This window comes from Eulemur rufifrons, chromosome 8 (assembly GCF_041146395.1).
Source record: "Eulemur rufifrons isolate Redbay chromosome 8, OSU_ERuf_1, whole genome shotgun sequence".
NCBI classification, from domain to species: domain Eukaryota; kingdom Metazoa; phylum Chordata; class Mammalia; order Primates; family Lemuridae; genus Eulemur; species Eulemur rufifrons.
Genome location: NC_090990.1, coordinates 22496502 through 22518113, shown reverse-complemented (window position 1 = coordinate 22518113; position 21612 = coordinate 22496502). Strand labels below are relative to the sequence as shown.

The following is a 21612-nucleotide window of genomic DNA, read 5'->3' as shown; positions in this document are numbered from 1 at the left end:
GCCCCAAGGAAATCAGTTGAGTGGGTCTGAGTCACTGTAACATGGCTGCCCTGAAACCAGCTGACCGGCAGGAGGCGGAGCTCTTCCCAGCTCGCCGGCCCCGCCCCGCTCGGCCCCGCCCAGCGCCCCCCTCGGCCGGGGCGGCGCGGGTTGTGAGGTGTCTGAGGTGAGCGCCTGCGCAGTGGGCAGCGGCGCGCGGGGCGGAGGCTTTATAACCACTTCGTCGCCGCCGCTGGGTTTCTATCTCCGGGAGGGCGGCTGAGGCGGCGGCGGCGGCGGCGGCGGCGTCGGCCCGGGCGCCGGCTGGGGGGGCGCTGGGGCGGGAGCTGTGGCGGCGCTGGACGCCCCTAGCCCCTCGGCCTCTGCGGGCCATGGGCTCCGAGAAGGACTCCGAGTCGCCGCGCTCAACATCCCTACACGCGGCCGCGCCCGACCCCAAGTGCCGCAGCGGCGGCCGGCGCCGGCGCCTCACCTTCCACAGCGTCTTCTCCGCCTCGGCCCGCGGCCGCCGCGCCCGGGCCAAGCCGCAGGCCGAGCCGCCGCCCCCGGCCGCGCCGCCGCCTCCCGCCCCGGCCCCAGCCGCGGCCCAGGCCCCGCCGCCCGAGGCGCTGCCCACCGAGCCGGCCGCCGAGGCCGAGGCGGAGGCCGCGGCGGCGGCGGCGCCCGGGCTCGACGACGAGGAGGCGGCGGAGGGCGGTGGCCCGGGCGCGGAGGAGGTGGAATGCCCGCTGTGCCTGATGCGGCTGCCGCCCGAGCGGGCCCCGCGCCTCCTTAGCTGTCCGCACCGTTCGTGCCGGGACTGCCTCCGCCACTACCTGCGCCTGGAGATCAGCGAGAGTCGGGTGCCCATCAGCTGCCCGGAGTGCAGCGAGCGACTCAACCCGCACGACATCCGCCTGCTGCTCGCCGACCCGCCGCTCATGCACAAGTATGAGGAGTTCATGCTGCGCCGCTACCTGGCCTCGGACCCCGACTGCCGCTGGTGCCCGGCCCCGGACTGCGGGTGAGCGCGGGGGCGTGGCCGCCGAGGCCGGTGGGCTGCGGCGGAGGGGCGTGGCGGGGGGGCTGCGGGGACCCCGCGTGGGGCCAGGTGCGAGAGGCAGTCCTCGGCGCTGTGTGTGTGTGTCTGTGTCCCAAGAAGAGAGGAGGCGAGGGATGCCTGTGAGGGGAGAGGAAGGCGGCAACTGCGGCGGGGTGGTAACCAGTAACCGTCAGGCAAGCCCAGACTAGTGGGGTGAAGGCACCAACACCCCACCCCTGCCCTAGGGCTTGAGGTGGGGGCTGAGCAGTGGTGAGGGGAAGGGAGCTGTCCATCGAGTCAGGAGACAGGGAGAGGCAGTTTTTTGTCAGGTGAATGGCCCTCTGCCCAGAGGTGGGAGTGTATCTCTTAAGGAGAGTGGGGAGGGGACATTTGGCAAAAGAGGGAGTGAAAATATTCTGCGGGGGCAGCGCTTCGGAGGGGTGTGTCCATCTGGCCAGGGGCAGACTTAGCATCATCGTAGGGGAAGGCGTGTTCTTCCTGACAACCACTGCTGAAAGTTGGGATTGAGCTGACTTGGAAAAAAGGACGGCTCACTGGCAGAGCTCTGGGAGCACCCTGGGCACTATCTGTTCTGTGCCAAGCTATTGGGAGACACTCTGGTTCTTACCCTGCTGCCTTGGGCAGGGTGAGGGGTGGACAGACCCTTTCTTTGTATAGAGAATCAATGGGGCACTGAGAATAAGCATGCCCAGAGGTTGGTATGGTAGGAGCAAATGTGTTTCCTAACCCCTTTGATCTTGAGTTCTTGATGACAGTCTTTTTAATGCACCATGTATGTTTGAATTCTAAAGGTCAGTGAGTTAAAATATGCAATATCTGCAATATCTGGACATAACACCACAAGATTTTCCTATCTGAAGCATTCAGTGGAGACTCTGTGCCATTCCGCCTTTTAAAAGTCTGGTTGTTGCTGTCAGTACATCCCATGAATGGTTGCATGCATCGAAGGGTCTCATCTAAGTGGTTGGGAATCAGATTGCCATTACCTACCTGCTCTGTGACCTTGGACAGAATTTTATTCTTGTGTGTCATGTTTTGGGGACAAAAAGATGATAGGTACTCCTTGCAGTGTGTAAATATAATGCTAGTAAAAAGCTGTGTGATCTTTGCTTCAAAGGAGTTAAGGACTTTTAATTGTAGCCTATATATCAACAAAAGCTGTTTTGAGATTTCCATGATGCTGCTGTTTGTCTCCTTTCAAAAGGAGCTGTCTTCGAGTATCTAGGAGAGTAAGAAGAGTTAACTTCTGTTTTTTTATTCTGCCAAAACTTGTTTAGAAATGGGTGTGTTATTTAACCACACGGAGATGGTGTTTCTAAATTACTTTGAACTGTGGTCAAAGGTACCTTGTTTATGGTAGCTCACTTTCATTTTCAGTTAGTATCAGGAAGGACCTTGTAGGTTCTTGGAAGGGTCTGCTTATGTCTGGTGGTCTTACTGGCCCTACAAGGTTAATTTTTATGATATTAAAATTTTGCAGATACTGTTGCTCTGTTTTCTGAACCAAAGGAATATTAACTTAAGAGAACACCGCGTGGTTAATTTTGGAATAGTACATTAACTCCTTTTTGAGATTTGAGTTTCTTTGAATTTTAACTAAGAAGTGTGGCATCACTGATCATCTCTCTGGAAAAGCTCCCCCTTTGTTTTTATTTCTCTGAAGTCAATCTCTGTCTTTGCTCACATGAATAAAAATTAACAGAAACTTACATGCAAGCTTGGAGACAACTCTAAATCATTACTGATTTGGAAGTTATTAAAGAAGTAGGCTATTTCTTATTTTGGCCAAGTATTAGGTTAGTATCATTGAGAGTTAATTTTTTTTTAAATTAGTTAAGAGAATTACAACAATCATATATATAAAATTTTTTTCCCATGTATCGTCTGTAGGCTTCAGGTGAAATTTGGGGAAAGAAAGCAAGCTGGCATCTGAGTACCTGTGTGCCGGGCATACATAATTTAATTTGATCCTCACAACATTGTGAGATGGATTTGGTAATAGTTTTATAGTTGAGGAAACTGAATTTTAAAGAAATTGAGTCACTTGTTCAGGGTCATATAACTAGTAGGTGGTGGAACCAGGCTTGGAACACTAATTTTAACTCCAACCAACGATAATATTCTTTCTACTCATCCACTCAGTCTCTCTGTTTTTTGCCCTTTTTTTTTTTTTTTTTTGGTTATGGAGTCTTGCTCTATAGCCCAGGCTGGAATGCAGTGGTACAACTTATCATGGCCTTGACCTCCTGGGCTCAAGTGATCCTCCTGCCTAGCCTCCTAAGTAGCTGGGACTTATAGGCACATGCCACTTGCACCTGGCTAACTTTTTTTTTTTTTAAGAGGGAGGATCTCACTATGTTGCCCAGGCTGGTCTCGAACTCCTGGCCTCAAGCAGTCTTCCTGCCTCAGCCTCTCAAAGTGCTGGGATAACAGGCAAGAGCCACTGCACCCAGCCTCAGTCTCTGTTATAAAAAGCAATGGCTCATCCTCATTATTGAGGATGCTATTGTTTGGGTGCATTTCGTTCAGTGTAGCCAAGGATGCTAGAATTTAGTTTCTTTTCTTATTCCTATTGTTAGCAGCCTCTTACCTACTTTATTTTTCTTATCTGAAATAAGCCTAATCCTTTCCTGACTGGAGGGGCTTGACTAATGTTTGCAAAGTGTTTTAAGATCTTCAGTTGAAGGTGGTTAGATAAACAGAGAGTAATATTAAAATTCTGTCACTTTCCAAACAGGTGTCTGAGTTCCCAGGAAATGTGGCCAGTGATTTTGTTGCTTCTTTTTTAATGTCAGGAGAAAAATATCTTCTGTGTTTTTACTGAATGTTATGGTTCCCTTGTTTTGTTTTTTAATCAAACTGTTCTATTCTTGGCCTGGTAAAAATCATGAGTGAGTACTAGCAGAGAAGCCTAAGCCCCAGTTATCTCCTATTCCCGTATCTGACCATCTTTACTGCCTATACAGATAAAGTTCTTGCCAGCCAAATTTATCAAGACCTCCCTCTGCTTCGTGTATGTGTGTGTATATTTGGTAAGGTGAGGGAGGGCATGGGAGTGATCTTACAGAGTTCTGATCAGTTTTACTGTGACTAATGATGATAATGAGAGCACCATATATTAAGAGATCCATTATTTGTTTACAAAATATTTGTAGAACAGAGCAAAAAGTTTTGAATTTTTCTTTTCTCATACTTGAATAAGATTTTATTTTATACATAAATAAGGGAACCAATTTCAGTGGGGAAACATTCACATTATTATTTAATAAACTAAGAACAATATTATGGAGTATAATTTTTAAAACATACTTTCAAATGTGATAAAATTAGCTCAAAATACAAATAACTGACATTTTTTATAGTTCTTTAAAGTCTTCAGACTATAATCTTATTCAGACACAATTTCATCTTAGTCTCATACAGTTAGGTTGTGGTAAATGCATTTTATAAAGGAGAAACCAGTTCAGAGAAGTTTAAGTATGGGGCTCAAAGTCTCATAGCTAATAAATGGTGCAGTCTGTTACCCTTTTGAGTCTCTGCTCAAGCCTGTCTTTTCAGAAACCTCCAAATCATGTAACTGTAATGGTTACCTCTCAAGTGCCCTGTTGCCAATCTTTAAAGCCTTTCGAATTGCTAAGAGACCAAGGAGTGAGCAAAGTAGGCAACAGAAAATTTCCTGACATAACAGGGGCAGATCTCCTATACAGATGAATAGGAGATAAGGCTGTCTTGACCTAAATTCTTTGTGCAGGTCCACCATTCCTGCCTGTCATTGCTGCCTCTGTCCCCTGCAGATTCCCTCCTCCCACCTGATCCCAGGAGATAATGTCAGATATTGGCCTTCCCAGACAACTGGACCAGACCATCCCATAAATAGGAAGCTTCTGATCATCCCTAGTACATTTTATGAAGGAAGAGCAAGCTCCCTGAGCAAGATAAATTTCACAGTCAGTGAAGGAGGATTTTTCCTTTTTGAAACCTTCCTGGCTCCAACCTCTTGTTCCACAACTTTTCCCTGCATCCCCCCACTCTGCCCCCATATGTACTGTCCTCCAGCCCAATACGTCTTTCTCATATTTGCCAAAGTGCTCATTCTAAAGTGGAACATCTATATCACTCTTTTGCTTAAAACTGTTCATTCTTTGACTACCTGACCTAGAAGATGACTTCTCATTATGTCTTTAAGAATATATTTATTTGATCTATCCTTATCATTTAAGCTCCTTTATAGTCTCCAACCATCTTTTGATTTTAATTTCTATTTTTCATCTACATGAATATTTTCCAAGGTATGTTGTAGGCATTACTTGAAAGAAAAATGTTTTGTGATCAAATAAATTTGGAAAATATTCAGTTAAACAAAATAAAACATGTTTACTTATGAATTTCCTAGAGTCTTTAAACATACTAATATGCACTGTAGATCTCGTTAATGCTAATATGCAATCTTCAATATCATATAATTTCTTCAACTTAGATCACTTGAAAATATGTTTTTGTTTTTTTCTGTGGCATCTTTATTTTTATTTATTTATTGAGACAGAGTCTCACTCTGATGCTCAGGCTAGAGTGCCATGGCGTCAGCCTAGCTCACAGCAACCTCAAACTCCTGGGCTCAAGCGATCCTCCTGCCTCAGCCTCCCAAGTAGCTGGGACTACAGGTACGCGCCACCATGCCCGGCTAATTTTTCTATATATATTTTAGCTGTCCACATAATTTGTTTCTATTTTTAGTAGAGACGGGATCTCGCTCTTACTCAGGCTGGTCTCGAACTCCTGAGCTCAAACAATCCGCCTGCCTCAGCCTCCCAGAGTGCTAGGATTACAGGCGTGAGCCACCGCACCCGGTCTGTGGCATCTTTAAAGCTTAACTTAAACTTTCCCTGACTCGTTGCCATTTTCTAAACTCCTTTAACAGTTGTCACTCTGTCCTGCCTTCGGTTAAGTATCTTTATTTAACAATGCATCTTTTGCTCTCAGTAGATTGAGAGCTCACTCCTTTAGATTGGGATATCTATATTCTGACTATTTCTACAACTCTATGTACAAAATCTTTCAATTAGGTCCCAGAAGAATGGAATGCATAGGTGATTTTTGATGAGAAAGATGAGGAATACAAGTAGCACAGTTCTTAGGGGAGGAACAGAGATGAGAAGGGTGGACAAGAATAGGATAGACAGGTGATCATTCAGCAGACATGTTTGAGAATGATATAGTGTTGAACCTCCATGAGTACTGGATATTACTTAAAGGACGTAGACGTCCTCTTGATGGGGAGTTTCACCTGGTATAGAAGGCAGATGATTCATTGATAGGAAATTATAAATGTAATGTGGTAAATACTAAAGAAAATACAAGTGCTCTTAGATAGATGAAAGAACAATAGGTTTTTCATGATGGTTTCAAGAAAGACTTCAGAGAGGAAATGATATTTATTTGATCTGGGCCTGCAAGAATATGAGTAGGAATTTATACCAGGCAGACAAAGATTAGAATAGAGAAAAAAGCATTTTAAACCGTAGTGTTATGAGAAAGTGCATGAAAGTCTAAAAATAGAAGACAGTACTAAGTCTGGAGTCTGGTTTGGTTAGCCTCTGGATGCATATTATAGGGAGCATGATCTGGGAAGTGACTAGAGATCAATCTGGAAAGGTAAACTGATTCAGATTGATAGTCCTATGTCATGCAAATAAGTTTAAGGTCGAAGGCCTTGGAAATATTTTAAGCAAAAGAGTAACCTCATGATAGATGACCTTCTGGAATAGAATTTGAGTTGTAGTATAGAATAGACCAGATAGGAAGGAGTCTCTTGCAGTTGTCTGGCCTATAGGTGGGTCTGAAATAGGGCAGGAGAAAGAAAGATAGTAAGGGTACAGCTCGTTGTGACAACTTGGCCCATGTCTACCGCTCTTACATCCAACAGAATCAGGTTCTATTTGTAAATAGGGAACCGAGTTAAGTTACATGACTTGGGGATGGGAAGTCCAAACGTGATATAGGAACACATTTCTTTAACTACCAGGGTCTGTTGGAGCATAAGCAAAATATATACTAATGGAAAAATTTTCCCTCCAGGGCTGAAGTTATGTAGTGCTATGATCTTGCTTGTCACATTATGATGTTTCTGAAGATTTGGGAAATTAATAAAATGAGTAAAAGTTTTATGAATTTGGGGGGGGATGTGTCTGTATTCTTAGCAGCATGTAATTTCTTACACCTTCCTTTTAGCTTCTAATTAGCAAGCTTGGATGTTTGATTAATATAAAAGAGCATAATAGGAGAGAAGCTCCAGTGTAAGATATGGAAGAGAAGGAACAAGATTATTAGGGTAGATTTGGTCTCAAGGATATTTTTTTTCAACTATTGGGGAAGAAAATTGCCCTATTCAGAACTTAGGGATTTACCCCTGAAATGGGTTTATATGAAATTTTAGGATTTACATTACTTGGCATATAGTAAACCAATAAATACATGGAGAAGTTAAAAAGACTGCTTTAGAGCAGAATGGTGACCCAGGAGAAGAGCTAGAATGCCCTAGGGAAAGTCAAACAAAAGAAACAAGAGAGGGTCTCTATCATTCATTCAACACAGGTATTTTGAGCCTGAATAGTGTGCCAGACCCTGGAGATGAAACAATGGGTGATACTTCTCCTTAAGTCCGGTGTGGTTGGGGAGGCAAGCATATAAACAGATAATTACAATATAACGTGATAAGTGTTATAAAATAATTGTGCACAGGCATGAGGTAGGCAACCAGCTCCCTGGAGAGGTTAAGTAGATTTTATAGGGAAGATGACATTTGAGCTGGTTCTTACATGGGTATTTGCCAGGGCAAGAAATAAGGAAAAGACATTTCTAGGCAGAAGAAATACGGTTTGCAAAGGCTGGGAAGTAGGACAAAGTGGGCTATGTTTTTGTACCGTCCTTTTGGGCAAGATCTCAAGTGCAGTTTTAGAACATGTTTAGCTACCCTTGGAGGTGACAAGCACCTATACCTCCATTTGGGAGGACAGAAGCTAAGGTTTGGAGATTTTAACTAGCTCAGTGTCATGCAGTATGAGTCACAGGCAAGAGCTCAGGCCAGGGCCCAAAAACAGAAATGCCAAGTCTCGTGCCTTGAGTAATTCTTTGTCATGGTAATAAATTGCTGTAGATTCGTGAGTATTTGGGGTTATTTCACTTCCTTGGAACCAAATAACACTCTCAAAATTGACATTGTCAATTCTATCAAATGCTCTTCTTTAAAAAAGCAAGGTGTAGGGGATCTGTTATTAAATATTTACTTCTATCATGTGAGGTAGGAATGGATCATGAAGTGTTCAAGGCTTCCTGACAGGCTATTTAATTTGTGTCTTCAGAAGTTGACTTAATACTTTTCTGAGGTCATCCAGTAACTTTTCCATTTAATACAAAATAGCAAGCAAGTCACTTTCTTCAGGAGACACATTGTTTATCTTTAGTAGTTATTTTGCAGCGAGGTGGGGTAAGTTTGCTCAGAACTCCTACAGGATATGAATCATTTGCATTCACACGTTGACCTATTCTCACTTTGTTCTTTCCGAGAAGAGTTTTAATACAGCATGTATTATATAACATAGGGGATACATTATCATTTATATTTCAAAATCATTCTCAAATCAATTTGCAAAATCTATGATAAACCTGAGAATTTGAGTTGCTATCATGAACATTTAATGTACATTCAAATAAATAAGCAATACTTGGTCAATAATTTCAATGGAAACAAACAAACAAGCAAACTGTAGAACAAATCCAAGAAAATGTTGTTAGCCTTTTGCGTGAATTGTTTGAGGTCTTTAGATATTGGGGGTGGAATAGGGGACAACAAAGTGCAGATGGCAACATGTTATCCTGCAATCATTGATAATCTCTGTTTAAAAATTGTGATGAATTTTCAGTTTTCCATTTGTTTCTTTAAATTACTTTTTTAAAAATTTTATTTAAAGTGTCCACTTGTTAGAGAAATCTGAACATTGAGTTGACATGTTTAGAATTAATCAGAAAGGCTAAGATTTATAAAAATATTGGATTGTTTGTGGGAGACTAATTCTTGGTAAATGAACATGAATTAGAAGAAATGGTTTATGCTGAGCTGATAAATTCTGAATTGCTTATCTTTATACTATAAGAATATGTGTCAGAAGAGACAAAGGGAGATATATAGCCTTAATGCTATATTAATCAATAAGAGAGATGGATAGTATTCTTGGATTCTGGAACCTGTCAACAAAGGAGACATTTCAAGGTATAGATCTAAGTTGAAAAGAAAAAGAAAAAAACAACGTATGGAAAGATAAGATGAGCTTTCAGTAGGAGATGTTGATCATGAGTCCATTTAAGGTTATTGCCTCTCTGGCTATGGTCAGATCAGCTTCACAGTGGAACAAAAATGAAAAAGTATACTTGCTTTTAGTTCTTTACAACTGTTCTATTTTTCATGTAAACAAATTCTAATCTCTTTAAATATAGCAAACTATTGAAAGGAAATAGTTTTGTACCCTGTTATTTATGAAACTTGCTGTGGCAAATTGCTCCTAAAGCAGCTTAAAGTATGACTGAATAAATGATAGAAATTCAGACTAATATAATATTTCCCCCACTTTTTAAGGAAATAGATATGACTTGAGTTTGGAATCCCTAGAAGAAATTTACTTTCTCACATGGGTTATGTTTTATAGCTGGTCAGTTGTACTTTGTGTGTGTGTGTGTGTGTGTGTGTGGTCTTTTCTCTGCATCACATATGGTGGTGGGGTGGTGCCACACAGTGTTAAATCCTGATGAATAATGTCTGTCTTGGTTAGATCATTCTTACTTTACTGATATCTCTTCCTGTTTCCTTACCCAGTTACGCTGTTATTGCCTATGGCTGTGCCAGCTGCCCAAAGCTAACTTGTGAGAGAGAAGGCTGCCAGACTGAGTTCTGCTACCACTGCAAGCAGATATGGCATCCAAATCAGACATGCGATATGGCCCGTCAACAGAGGGCACAGACTTTGCGAGTTCGGACCAAACACACGTCAGGTCTCAGTTATGGGCAAGAATCTGGACCAGGTATAAGTTGGCATTATCTCATTACCTCTTTTTTTTTTTTTTTTTTTTTGGAGACAGAGTGTCGCTTTGTTGCCCTGGCTAGAGTGAGTGCCGTGGCGTCAGCCTAGCTCACAGCAACCTCAAACTCCTGGGCTTAAGCGATCCTACTGCCTCAGCCTCCCGAGTAGCTGGGACTACAGGCATGCGCCACTATGCCCGGCTAATTTTTTCTATATATATTTTAGTTGTCCATATAATTTCTTTCTATTTTTAGTAGAGACGGGGTCTCGCTCTTGCTCAGGCTGGTCTCGAACTCCTGACCTTGAGCGATCCACCCGCCTCGGCCTCCCACAGTGCTAGGATTACAGGCGTGAGCCACCGCGCCCGGCCTCATTACCTCTTTATTTGGTATTTCATTATGTGGGCTCAAAGCTGGAAGAGATTATCTTACTGTATAACCCAAGTATTCCCAGGGATCAGAGAGCAGAAAATATCATTTAGTAATACTTTCAATATTATATTTGGTAAATAGCTTCCCTCCCTGACCATTATAGAGGTTATCCAACCCACATAAAATTGGAAATACAGCAAAATTGAATTGTCTGGTTTCTGCCTTCTTAGTAATATGTCTCAGATTGGAGGACAATTAGGTCCTTTTGCTAGGGGCTTTTTCACCCAAAATTTTCATTGTGAGCAGAAAGACATTTAATTAGTGTTAAACCTGTTTGCCTTCAAGCTGTAAATGCATCACCACTTTCGGAAATGGGGTACAGATTTAAGAAAAGGAAGTAACAGTACTATGGATTAATGATTAACCTTAAAAGGAGGAATGTCACACATTCAGTTCCAACCTTGACAAGTCAGAGTAAACCTATTTGCTTTGTACTTTATTTCACTGATGTCATTTGGGAGAGGCTAGTCAGAAACATTCTGCCATTCACTTTTTCCTGGCACAACATAATCTCCTACATTGTAATTTTGATAGGATGTTTCTTAACTTGCTGTGAAAATTACCAGGTGTATGCTACATAGCATACTCAATTTTTTTTTTAGGTTTTGAATTTGAAAGTGTAATGGGAAGGGATTGTGGGTTGTGTTAACAGCAAATCACAATGATACTTGTTGAACTTGAAAAATTAGTTTCCTGAACTAATGGGTTTTTCAAAACTTAAAGCCAATTCTAGGCTACAGACTATTCTTCTTGTAGGATTCTGCTTTTAAATCTGCCAGCCTATTGACTGGTAGAAATTCCATTTTTCTTGGAAACATCTTTTTCTCTAGGGAAGTCTCCTTGCTCAGAGTGTGGCTCAAGTGCTATGTAAGATGCCAGTTATTGGAATAGACAGCTCAATATAAGATAGGATCTGTTTTATGAAAATTTCTGAGGTCTAGGCATAGCCAACCTTTCAGTAAAGTGGGTTGCACAATTTGGAATGCTCAGTCAAGAGTTCTTAACTGCCACTTCATTTCTTGTATGTATTCTTAGGAATAATTAAGTCAAACTGTTTAACTGGGGTATTGTTCTACCCATTTTTTCTTCCTCCCTTAGCAGATGACATTAAGCCATGCCCACGATGCAGTGCTTACATTATCAAGATGAATGATGGAAGCTGTAATCACATGACGTGTGCAGTATGTGGCTGTGAATTCTGCTGGCTTTGTATGAAAGAGATCTCAGACTTGCATTACCTCAGGTAAGATGGGAAATGTGTCCATTGCCTTTGTAATCTTGTTCTTTCACTGATCTGGGGAAAATGATATCAAAGAGATATAGTCGTCCTCTCATTACAGAATAAGGAAGCTGTAAAACGTTCCTCTGATGTGCCCCTTTGATTGTGGTTTTTCTCTAGCTCCACAACCTCCAGGGACTGTTTCTGTCACCTTCCAGGTCATATCTTATTCACTCCTAGCATGGCTTTTAAAGGTGGGTTCCACAGTCTGGCCCTAATCTACTTTTCTAGCTTTTCCCATTTTGCTTTTATACATGCTATATTTCAGATAATCTGGGCTTGTTGTTCCCTATGTCTCTTTTTGCTCTCTTGCTTCCATACTTGTTCATGTTCTTTCCTTTGCCTAGAATGCTTTCTGATCACCTTCCAGTATCTCCCTTTTATCTCAACTTGTTCAGTTCTTATCCATCCTTTAAGAGCCACATAAATGCCATTTCATCCATACAACTTTGTCTGCCTCATTCTTCTTTATTGATATTCTTTTATCTCTTTCATTATAAGTATCATCACCATGATGATGATACATGTCTAAGTGGTACTTTAAGTACATGTCTAATCTTAATAAACTATAAGTATCTTGAGGCTGGAGTTATGACTATTTTACAGTTTCTTACATGTAGTGAGTTTCCAAAGAATTCATTGATATAATGTTAAAATATTGTTCTGAAGTAGTTCATATTTACAGACAAACTTAGCATTCATTGTGTAAATGGAACCCCTTCATTTCCAATTTAGTGAACATTTAAGTAATTACTATGTACCAGTCACTGGGGACACAGGGATGAATAAGACATGATCCCTACTTTCAAAATTGCTTACCACATCTAGCCTCCTTCGGAGGCTGAGGCTGAGGCTGGAGGATCCTTTGAGGCCAGGAGTTCAAGACCAGGCTGGGCAACATAGTGACAGCCCATCTCCTACGGAAAAAAAAAAAAAAGAGTACCAGATCAACATAAAAGGTGCAACAAGTTCTTTTTAGATCCTTTCCCAGGAGCATGGTCTGCAGTATCTATTAGGTGTGGTAGAACATATGCCAAGAAAACTACACAAATCAGAGTGTTCATTAGCTGCAAGACACAATGTTGTCTGCATGAGATATCATCCAAGATAGCAAGTGCACAGGCTATCCAGGATCCCAAGTATTGTCAGTCAGGGGATCTAGATCTGTGTTGTTGGATTAGGGAAGACCGAGTTCAGCAGAGAAGAATGGAAAAAGAGTTTCAGGTCTGGAGGCTTGCCTTTACAAAAGAAAAAACAAGTTAAGAGAGCCAGAGCTCTAATAGTCTGGCCTTGTCCTTTGCTCTGTCTTGTGTAATATATTCATTTCCTGTAACCTCTTGTAACTGTTAATCACTCCTATTGAAAAGAAGGCTGTTGCTCTTATCAATCCCTCTGATGACAGTAGCTGCATTTGTAATATTGACACTAACTTCAGCATGTTTGCTCTGCAGCCCCTCTGGCTGTACATTCTGGGGCAAGAAGCCATGGAGCCGTAAGAAGAAAATTCTTTGGCAGCTGGGTACATTGATTGGTGCTCCCGTGGGGATTTCTCTCATTGCTGGCATTGCCATTCCTGCCATGGTCATCGGCATTCCTGTTTATGTTGGAAGGAAGGTAAGATATCCTGGGTTGTGTGCATGTTCCAGCTTTAGATTTGTTGGTAAAGGTTTGAGGGAAATGAAAAGGAGCTTCCATTTCAAAGCTGCCTGAAAACCAACTGGTTCTTAGATAAAAATAACCTCAATTTCTTAAATGGATTTTCATAAACCCCCATGAGATCTGAAAGTTCTTATTAACATCCTGGGCCTGGTTTATCTCAGTGACTTAAAGGTAAAATGCTTACTTCATTCCCCTGAGTTATATTTTCTCTCTTCTTGGAGTATCTTTGTCTGCTTTAGTTTGTATCTTTCAGGTCTGAGTTAGGTTAAAATTTGAGAAAGATTCCTCTTTGGGGTGGAGGATATGTTTTAATATAGGTAACTTATAAGTAAATATTCATTTGTCCCTTTTTTTCCTCTGGCAAAAGACCGATGTCCTAACCTGCTGACCTGGATTTTTTTTTTTTTACTCTTAGATTCACAGCAGGTATGAGGGAAGGAAAACCTCCAAACACAAGAGGAATTTGGCTATCACAGGAGGAGTGACTTTGTCGGTCATTGCATCCCCAGTTATTGCTGCAGTTAGTGTTGGTAAGCTAGTTACGATAATGACTCCTCTCTCTCTATCAGCTTTCTGACTGTGGCAATTTAGCCAGCTGGCCAGGTGTTTCCCAGAGATGACCACATTTTATGCCAAACCTTCCTTGGTAGTTACGTCTATTAGGCACCATTATGATTTTTTTTTTTTTTAGTTTTTTAGCCACACCAATTATCAGAGTTGGGGATCTTTTGTTCTTAAGTTAGTGTCTAGAACACTATCTGGCACATAGAAAAAGATTGAATTAAAGAAAATTACTGGCTGGGTGCGGTGGCTCACGCCTATAATCCTAGCACTCTGGGAGGCCAAGGCGGGAGGATCGCTCAAGGTCAGGAGTTCGAGACCAGTCTGAGTAAGAGCAAGACCCCATCTCTACTAAAAAATAGAAAGAAATGATCTAGACAGCTAAAAATATATATATAAAAAAAAAATTAGCCGGGCATGGTGGCACATGCCTGTAGTCCCAGCTACTCAGGAGGCTGAGACAGAAGAATTGCTTAAGCCCAGGAGTTTGAGGTTGCGGTGAGCTAGGCTGACGCCACAGTACTCTAGCCCAGGCAACAGAGCGAGACTCTGTCTGAAAGAAAAAAAAAGAAAAAGAAAATTACTTTAATCCCTAGTTCACCTTTCATATTCCTCCTCCTCCACTTGCCATGGTACTTTTATTTTGATTTGTTAAATGTATACACTATACATACATTCTCATTTGATCATTGACAGCCCTGGGAAGGTAGGTCCGAGGTCGTACAGCTACTAAATTGGAGCCAAGATTCTAATCCTGGTCTTTCCGATGGCAAGTCTGGTCATCATTCTATTAAACTAGGCAACCTCTCTGGAATAGCTTCCCAGTATTTTGGGAGGCATGAGTGTTTGTTTTAGAATAATAATAATATAACTAACATTTAATGAAGTTCTCCATGTGCCAGGAGTGGTTCCAAGTGTTTTTCACATATTAATTTATTTAATCTTCACAATCCTCACAAAAAGCAGCATAATTATAACAGAAAATTGCAGTAGTTTTCCCAAGGTCACTTAGCTGGGTTATAAATCAAAGCAGTCTGCCTTTAGATCCTGTGCGTGGTTTTTGTTTGTTTGTTTGTTTGTTTGTTTTTGTTTGGGTCTTGTTCTGTCACTTCAGGTAGAGTACAGTGGTGTCATCATAGCTCCCACTGCAACCTCAAACTCTTGAGCTCAAGCAATCATCCTGCCTGAGACTCCCAAGTAGCTGGGACTACAGGCGTGTACCACGACACCCAGCTAATTTTTCTGTGTTTAGTAGAGACAGGATCTCGCTCTTGCTCAGGCTGGTCTCGAACTCCTGAACTCAAGCAGGTGTGAGCCGCCTTGCTCTCCCGGCCAGCTCCTATGCTCTCAACAAATAAGCCATTCTGTCTCACACAGCAGTAAAATTTTGGAATTAACATCCTCAAGAATCCTAAACTCAGTCAGTAGTCACTTATTTAATGTTTGGTTCTTGATTGGTTCTTAGTTTAGCACTTTAGCAGTGAATAGAAGAGGAGGAAATGAAAACATATTTACTGTGTTAGGCACTGTACACGCATTCTCATTTGATCATTGACAACTCTGGAAGATAAGTCCAAGGTCATATAGCCAGTCAATTGGCTATTACACCAGGCAACCTCTTCTGAGTAGCCATCTTCTGTCTTTCTTTGGCCCTTTATAAAGTGGTTTGTCCATGCCCAGCCTGGGAAAAAGAATTCAGGGCAGTTGGAACCTGATGGCCTGCTGACATGTTTCCTCCTCTTCCCCCAGGTATTGGTGTCCCCATTATGCTGGCATACGTCTATGGGGTTGTGCCCATTTCTCTCTGTCGTGGAGGTGGCTGTGGAGTTAGCACAGCCAACGGAAAAGGAGTGAAAATTGAGTTTGATGAAGATGATGGTCCAATCACAGGTGGAAAAGGAATTTTATTTCTATTTGAATTTATGTCACACAAGATAAAAATCAGTAAAATTTAGCATATTTTACAGGGAGACTGTCATTGGATTACTTTAGATAATGAGCTTTGTAGGGGGTAAAGTATTTTTAGCTTTTCATTTCTTTGTTCCAGAGTTATTAGGTTAATTCCTCTGGTACTTGCCTCTGTGTGGCAGGTACAAACTAGTAGGATTCCAAGTAACTCCAAATATGCTGGTAGTAGTAGTGATTATAATAAAGTCTTATATCTGCACAGTACTTTATAATTTTCAGAGGACTTTACACAGTTATCATCTCACTTGATTTTTACAACAGCTCTCTGAAGAGGGAGGACAGGGTTGTCATTATCCCCACTTAAAGGGGAACTTCTTTGAGTTTTTATCTCATATCTATTAAGAGCTTTTGCAAGGGCTGGGACTAGAGCAAGTCTTCTGACTTCTACTTTAATGTCATTTCTACTTTACCATAGCAACTAACCTGAGGCACAAAGGTCCCCAAAGGTTTGTCAAGCTTCTTAGTCGAAGATTCTACTAGAATCAGCACATGATCTAAACATACTTTGAAATCTTCCTGCTCGATTAAATGGTAACTACAGTGTAGTAGAAGGTGAATAATGGATTTGGAGTCAGAATTGTCATTTTGTGTGACTAACCATGACCTTAGACAAGTCATTTAGTTTTAAATTCTAGTTTCCTCAATTAAAATTGAGGCTATCAATGCCTAGTTATTGGGATTAAAAACAAACATATACTAAAACACCTGATAAGTGGTAGCTGCACAAAATAGCTGTTCATTAAGTGAATATCTTAGTACTTTTCTACATGAAAATCCTCCATTCTGAAGAGTCATTGCAGGAATATGCCTACCAGATTGTTTTGATGCTGTGCTATAGTGAATTGAGATGTTTGGTTCTATCCCCAGTGGCAGATGCCTGGCGAGCCCTCAAGAATCCCAGCATTGGGGAAAGCAGCATCGAAGGCCTGACTAGCGTATTGAGCACTAGTGGAAGCCCTACCGACGGGCTCAGCGTCATGCAAGGCCCCTACAGTGAAACAGCCAGCTTTGCAGCTCTGTCAGGGGGCACGCTGAGTGGCGGCATTCTCTCCAGTGGCAAGGGAAAGTACAGCAGGTAAACAGATAATTTCTGACAGAAATGGTTAGAATTATAAGAAGTAACATATTGAGCCATTTCTCTGTGCCAGGCATGTCCTACATATCATCTTATTTTGATGTAATTGTCACCGTTATCTTTTTTTTTAACTTTTACAAATGGGAAATAGGTTTAGAAAGGTAAGTGACTTACGCACTGCAGTGTTCTTTCCACTGCACCATAGCTGCTTCTATATAAAGAATAATCCTGACTTCAGATCTTCCCGCAACTACATTAGGCTGCCTGTTTCAGGAAGGGACAGAGGGCATTTTTATAGAATTCCTAAGGCTGTGGTCTCCATTAGGCTTGTCATTGGCTTTCAGCTGAATAGCATTTATGCTGTACCTTGGCTTATTGGTACTGTGATCCTGATTACCTTTCTATTCTCTTTCGATAGAAAAGGAAAATCAATTCCATGAACTTGTGTAGAGAATATGTGAAGCTTTATGACCAAAAAGATTGTGACTTGCTTGGTCGTTTCAGTACTTAGACAAAACAGAATATATTCGGAGGAGCACGACAGATGTTACATGAGAAGTAGTTGAATGCACTGGAGAAGAGAGGCCTGGGGAGGGGTAAAGGTGGAGCAAAGCAGGATAGGAAGGGAGGGGAGATGGTTGCCTTCAAATATCTGAAGGGCCGTTAACTAGGAAAAGGATTAGACTTCAGTGACTCATGCCAAGAGGTAAATTAAGATGACTTGGCAGAAACTACATGGAAACTAATTTTGGTTCAGTATAGAGAATATAGGGAAAAGCTATTTAAAAGCCCAAAGAAGGAAAGGACTACCTTAGCAGACACTGAGCTGCCTATCCCTGGTAGTGTTTAAAGTGGACCAGATGGCCATTTGGTTATTAGAAGAATGTAAGCAACAGATAGCAGGTAGACTAGATCCCACACCTGAGTGCCTGTCAGTCACCTAGGAGCCTCTTAAAAATATGTTTCAGGGCTCTATTCAAGAATTAATAACTTAGAATCTCGTGGAATAGGGCCTAGAGGGTGGTCTGTGTTTTGATAAAGCTCCCCAGGTGATTCTAGCATAGCCATTGCACGAACCAGCATCTGGGAACTACCTGAGTAGGTGGCCTTTGTGAAGGGCTCTTCCAACTCAGAGCGATTCTGTGGCAGAGCTGAAACTAGAACCTAGTCCTCTGACTCCGTGTACTTTCCGTTGCACTCCCTCATTTTCCTGGGGCCTTGGCACATGTTGGAAGGGCTTGTGAGGCTGGAGCAGCAGAGCAAAAGCACAAGGCAGCAGGGTGGAGGCTGCTTGCATGTGCAGCTGCTGGCTGCTACTGACCTGGCTCTGTCTCATGACTTGGTTGTCTCTTGTTAGGGGATCCCGCCCCCACATGCTGGAGTATTCATTGCCGTGCTTTCTTAAAACCAACACCCCTGTAAATAAGCAGACAGACGTAATTGGAGACTGACTTGCTGAAACTGCAGCTTAGCCAGTCCAGCTGTTCCAGTTCTGTGAAAGACTTTCTTTTATAGGAAGTGAATGAGTCAGATGGGTTTGACTGTGAAACCCATTATGAGGAATACTTAAGTGTGCAACAAAATGGTGTTGGAGCCAAGAAGGGAATTAGTTATGGGTTCCTAGCTCTGAGACACATTGGGAAAGTTTGCTGCTCTAAGAGGAGGGAGGAGGTTGACTCCTACACGTCCTTCAATCTCATAGCCTGGAGGTAATTTGATTGCTAACCGTTTGAGTTCCTACTATGTGCCAGGCAGGGAGGGTAAAGTGTGAATGAGTTGTGGTCTCCTGTGGTCTTCACAGAGGAATGGGAGAAAGATGCGTAAGTTGATAACTAGGTAGGTGCTGTGGGAGTACTTAGTTGGAAGTGAGTGGTTTGCTGGGAGAATGAGGGGAAATGGTATTTCCTTTGTTGTTAAGGACTGAATATAAGTTTGTCTGGTAGAGAAAAGAAACTTGCAGAGAGAGGGCATAGCATGTGCAAAGTCGTGGAGGTATAAAATGTATGCAGGTAGCTAAAGAAAAAAAATTCATAGTGACTCTGATTTTGGATTCATAGTGAATATTGGAACTGGACAGAGAGCTCCCTGGCAGATTAGGAAAACCTTAAATGCCTGTTGGCAGTAGGGAACCAGGAATGAGAGAATTGTTAGAGCGACTAGGTCTTTGTCTACACTGGCACTGGTCTGGAGGTTGTTTGACTTGGACTCAGGCTGGAGAGGGAACCCAATTGTAATCATCCGGGCAGGAGACACTGAGGGCATGAAATTAAGCAGTAGCAGTGGGGATAGAAAGGAGGGGACGATTTCAATAGGTATTTAAGAGAGAAAATGTGTGGGCATCTAATTGAGCTGTTTGACAATTAGAGAATATCAGACAGATCACCACAATTTACAGAAGAAAAATGGAAGAGATGTGTGCCAGGAAGCAGACTGTCTTGGAATACCCAGGTCTCGTATTAACTTGAACGTCCCCTCTTTACACAGGTTAGAAGTCCAAGCCGATGTCCAAAAGGAAATTTTCCCCAAAGACACAGCCAGTCTTGGTGCAATTAGTGACAACGCAAGCACTCGTGCTATGGCCGGTTCCATAATCAGTTCCTACAACCCGCAGGACAGGTATGTGAACAGTCAGATGCCCAGGAGAGGTTGCATTTTCTGGTTGGGTATTCGGTCTTCAGAAGCTCAGGGCCTCCTGTCAGGGCTCTATGTACCAGCTAGTGGGGTATACCCTGTGAATTCACGGAGCAAGTTCTTAGTGCTGGAGTGTTTGGCATCTCCTGATTCTTCTTGTTAGCAGTTGATTTTTAGAGATTTTCTTTCTTTCTTCCTTTCTTTTCTTTTAGAGGTTTTTCTTTTCATTTCTTTTTTTCTTTCTTTCTTTCTTTTTTGTGTGTGTTTGTGTGTGTTTTCTTGGCTATTACAACAATGTATAGTTACAGGGAACTTTAAAGGGCTAGATTGGTGTTCATTGATGTCTGTGAGTCTAGGGTTTCTGGTTGCCTCTGCTTGATAAGGTTCCCATAGCCTATTTCTCTTTCATTTTGAGGAGCTAGTGCATCTGGTGTTATTGTGGTACTCCTGCTGTAGGGATTCTGGCTTCTTCTACTGTGGCACAATAGTAAAAAACTACAAATCTTTCACTTTTATATTATGAGTAAGCTAGTGTGAGACTCTGAGCTTAGTTGAATTTTGGAAGCTCTTTTTAGATGTTTAAAGAGATTGGCTGAGTGTGTATGTGTGTGTACATGCATGTGTGTATATTAAATCAGCACAAAGGATATAATTGCTCTTTTCTATGTTATTTGAGTGTTAGGTTAAAATTTTACTTTTGCTAAAAGTGAGATATAGTCCACTGTTTACCTATTTTTTTAACTTCCTAATGCTGAACCCACAAACTGCTTTTACCAACAGATATAGCTTGACCCATACATGACTCAGCAAAGTGGATTTTGTCTCCACAGAGAATGCAACAATATGGAAATCCAAGTGGACATTGAAGCCAAACCAAGCCACTATCAGCTGGTGAGTGGAAGCAGCACAGAGGACTCGCTCCATGTTCATGCTCAGATGGCAGAGAATGAAGAAGGTGGTGGTGGTGGAGGCAGTGAAGAGGATCCCCCCTGCAAACACCAAAGCTGTGAACAGAAAGACTGCCCGGCCAGCAAACCTTGGGACATCAGCCTGGCCCAGCCTGAGAGCATCCGCAGTGACCTGGAGAGCTCTGACACGCAGTCAGACGATGTGCCAGACATCACCTCAGATGAGTGTGGCTCCCCCCGCTCCCATACTGCAGCCTGCCCCTCAACCCCCAGAGCCCAAGGTGCAGCGAGCCCAAGTGCCCACATGAACCTTTCTGCTCCAGCTGAGGGACAGATTGTCTTGAAGCCAGAAGGTGCAGAAGTCAGAGTATGAAGTGGAATGAATGCTCCTGTTCTGAGAAGCACACTTGTTGTAACTGCATCTTTTAGAATCTTTTTTTGAGGGGGTGGGGTGGGGATTTATGTATTTTATTTCAAAGATTCTCTGGTCCTAGGTTTTCCCCAGGGAAATTCTGAGAAATTTTCAATTTCTTACCAGATAAAACATGAGAAGTTTGCCCTTTGTCCCTCTGCCCTTCCCCCGCCCTTTTTTAGTTTTAATTTATTGGTTAAACTGATGGTGGCGATCTGTGAGGTGTGTCAAAGAATGTACATATGTATGTGTGTATATTGTATGCTAAACATATTACTGAAGGACACATTTTAATAAAGATTTCTGTCGTAATTCAATTTATCTCATTTTCCTTGGCTTGGGTAGTCGTACACAGAGCCAAGTGTTGGAAACAGAGCACTAGTCTTTAACAGTCTCTACCTGAGTTTTTCTAATCCCAGGGAAGAAGGATTGTATTCAGATCCAGCTGCGGTGGAGTCATCTCTAAACCAATGACTCCTAGCATGACAGGAAGCAAAACTAGGCTTGTTTTGGCCTGTGTAGTCAGACTGAAGCGTTATTAGGTGAGTCAGCTAAGTAGGGAAGCAATAGATTCA

General features: G+C 42.3%; 1 protein-coding gene across 3 annotated transcripts; it reads left to right on the top strand.

Moving 5' to 3' along the window:
* Positions 1-242: 242 nt before the first annotated feature.
* Positions 243-21354, top strand: RNF19B (ring finger protein 19B). Of its 3 annotated transcripts, none has more exons than XM_069477633.1 (9): positions 243-1003; positions 9909-10114; positions 11646-11787; positions 13275-13437; positions 13898-14012; positions 15793-15933; positions 16879-17086; positions 19571-19702; positions 20548-21354. In XM_069477633.1, the coding sequence occupies exons 1-9, from the start codon at positions 372-374 to the stop codon at positions 20996-20998; spliced, it is 2190 nt and encodes a 729-aa protein (XP_069333734.1). In that variant the 5' UTR covers positions 243-371; the 3' UTR covers positions 20999-21354. The 3 variants fall into 3 exon arrangements, with proteins under 3 accessions (XP_069333734.1, XP_069333735.1, XP_069333733.1); XM_069477634.1 differs by having other exon boundaries at positions 20498-21354; XM_069477632.1 differs by having other exon boundaries at positions 11643-11787.
* Positions 21355-21612: the final 258 nt, after the last annotated feature.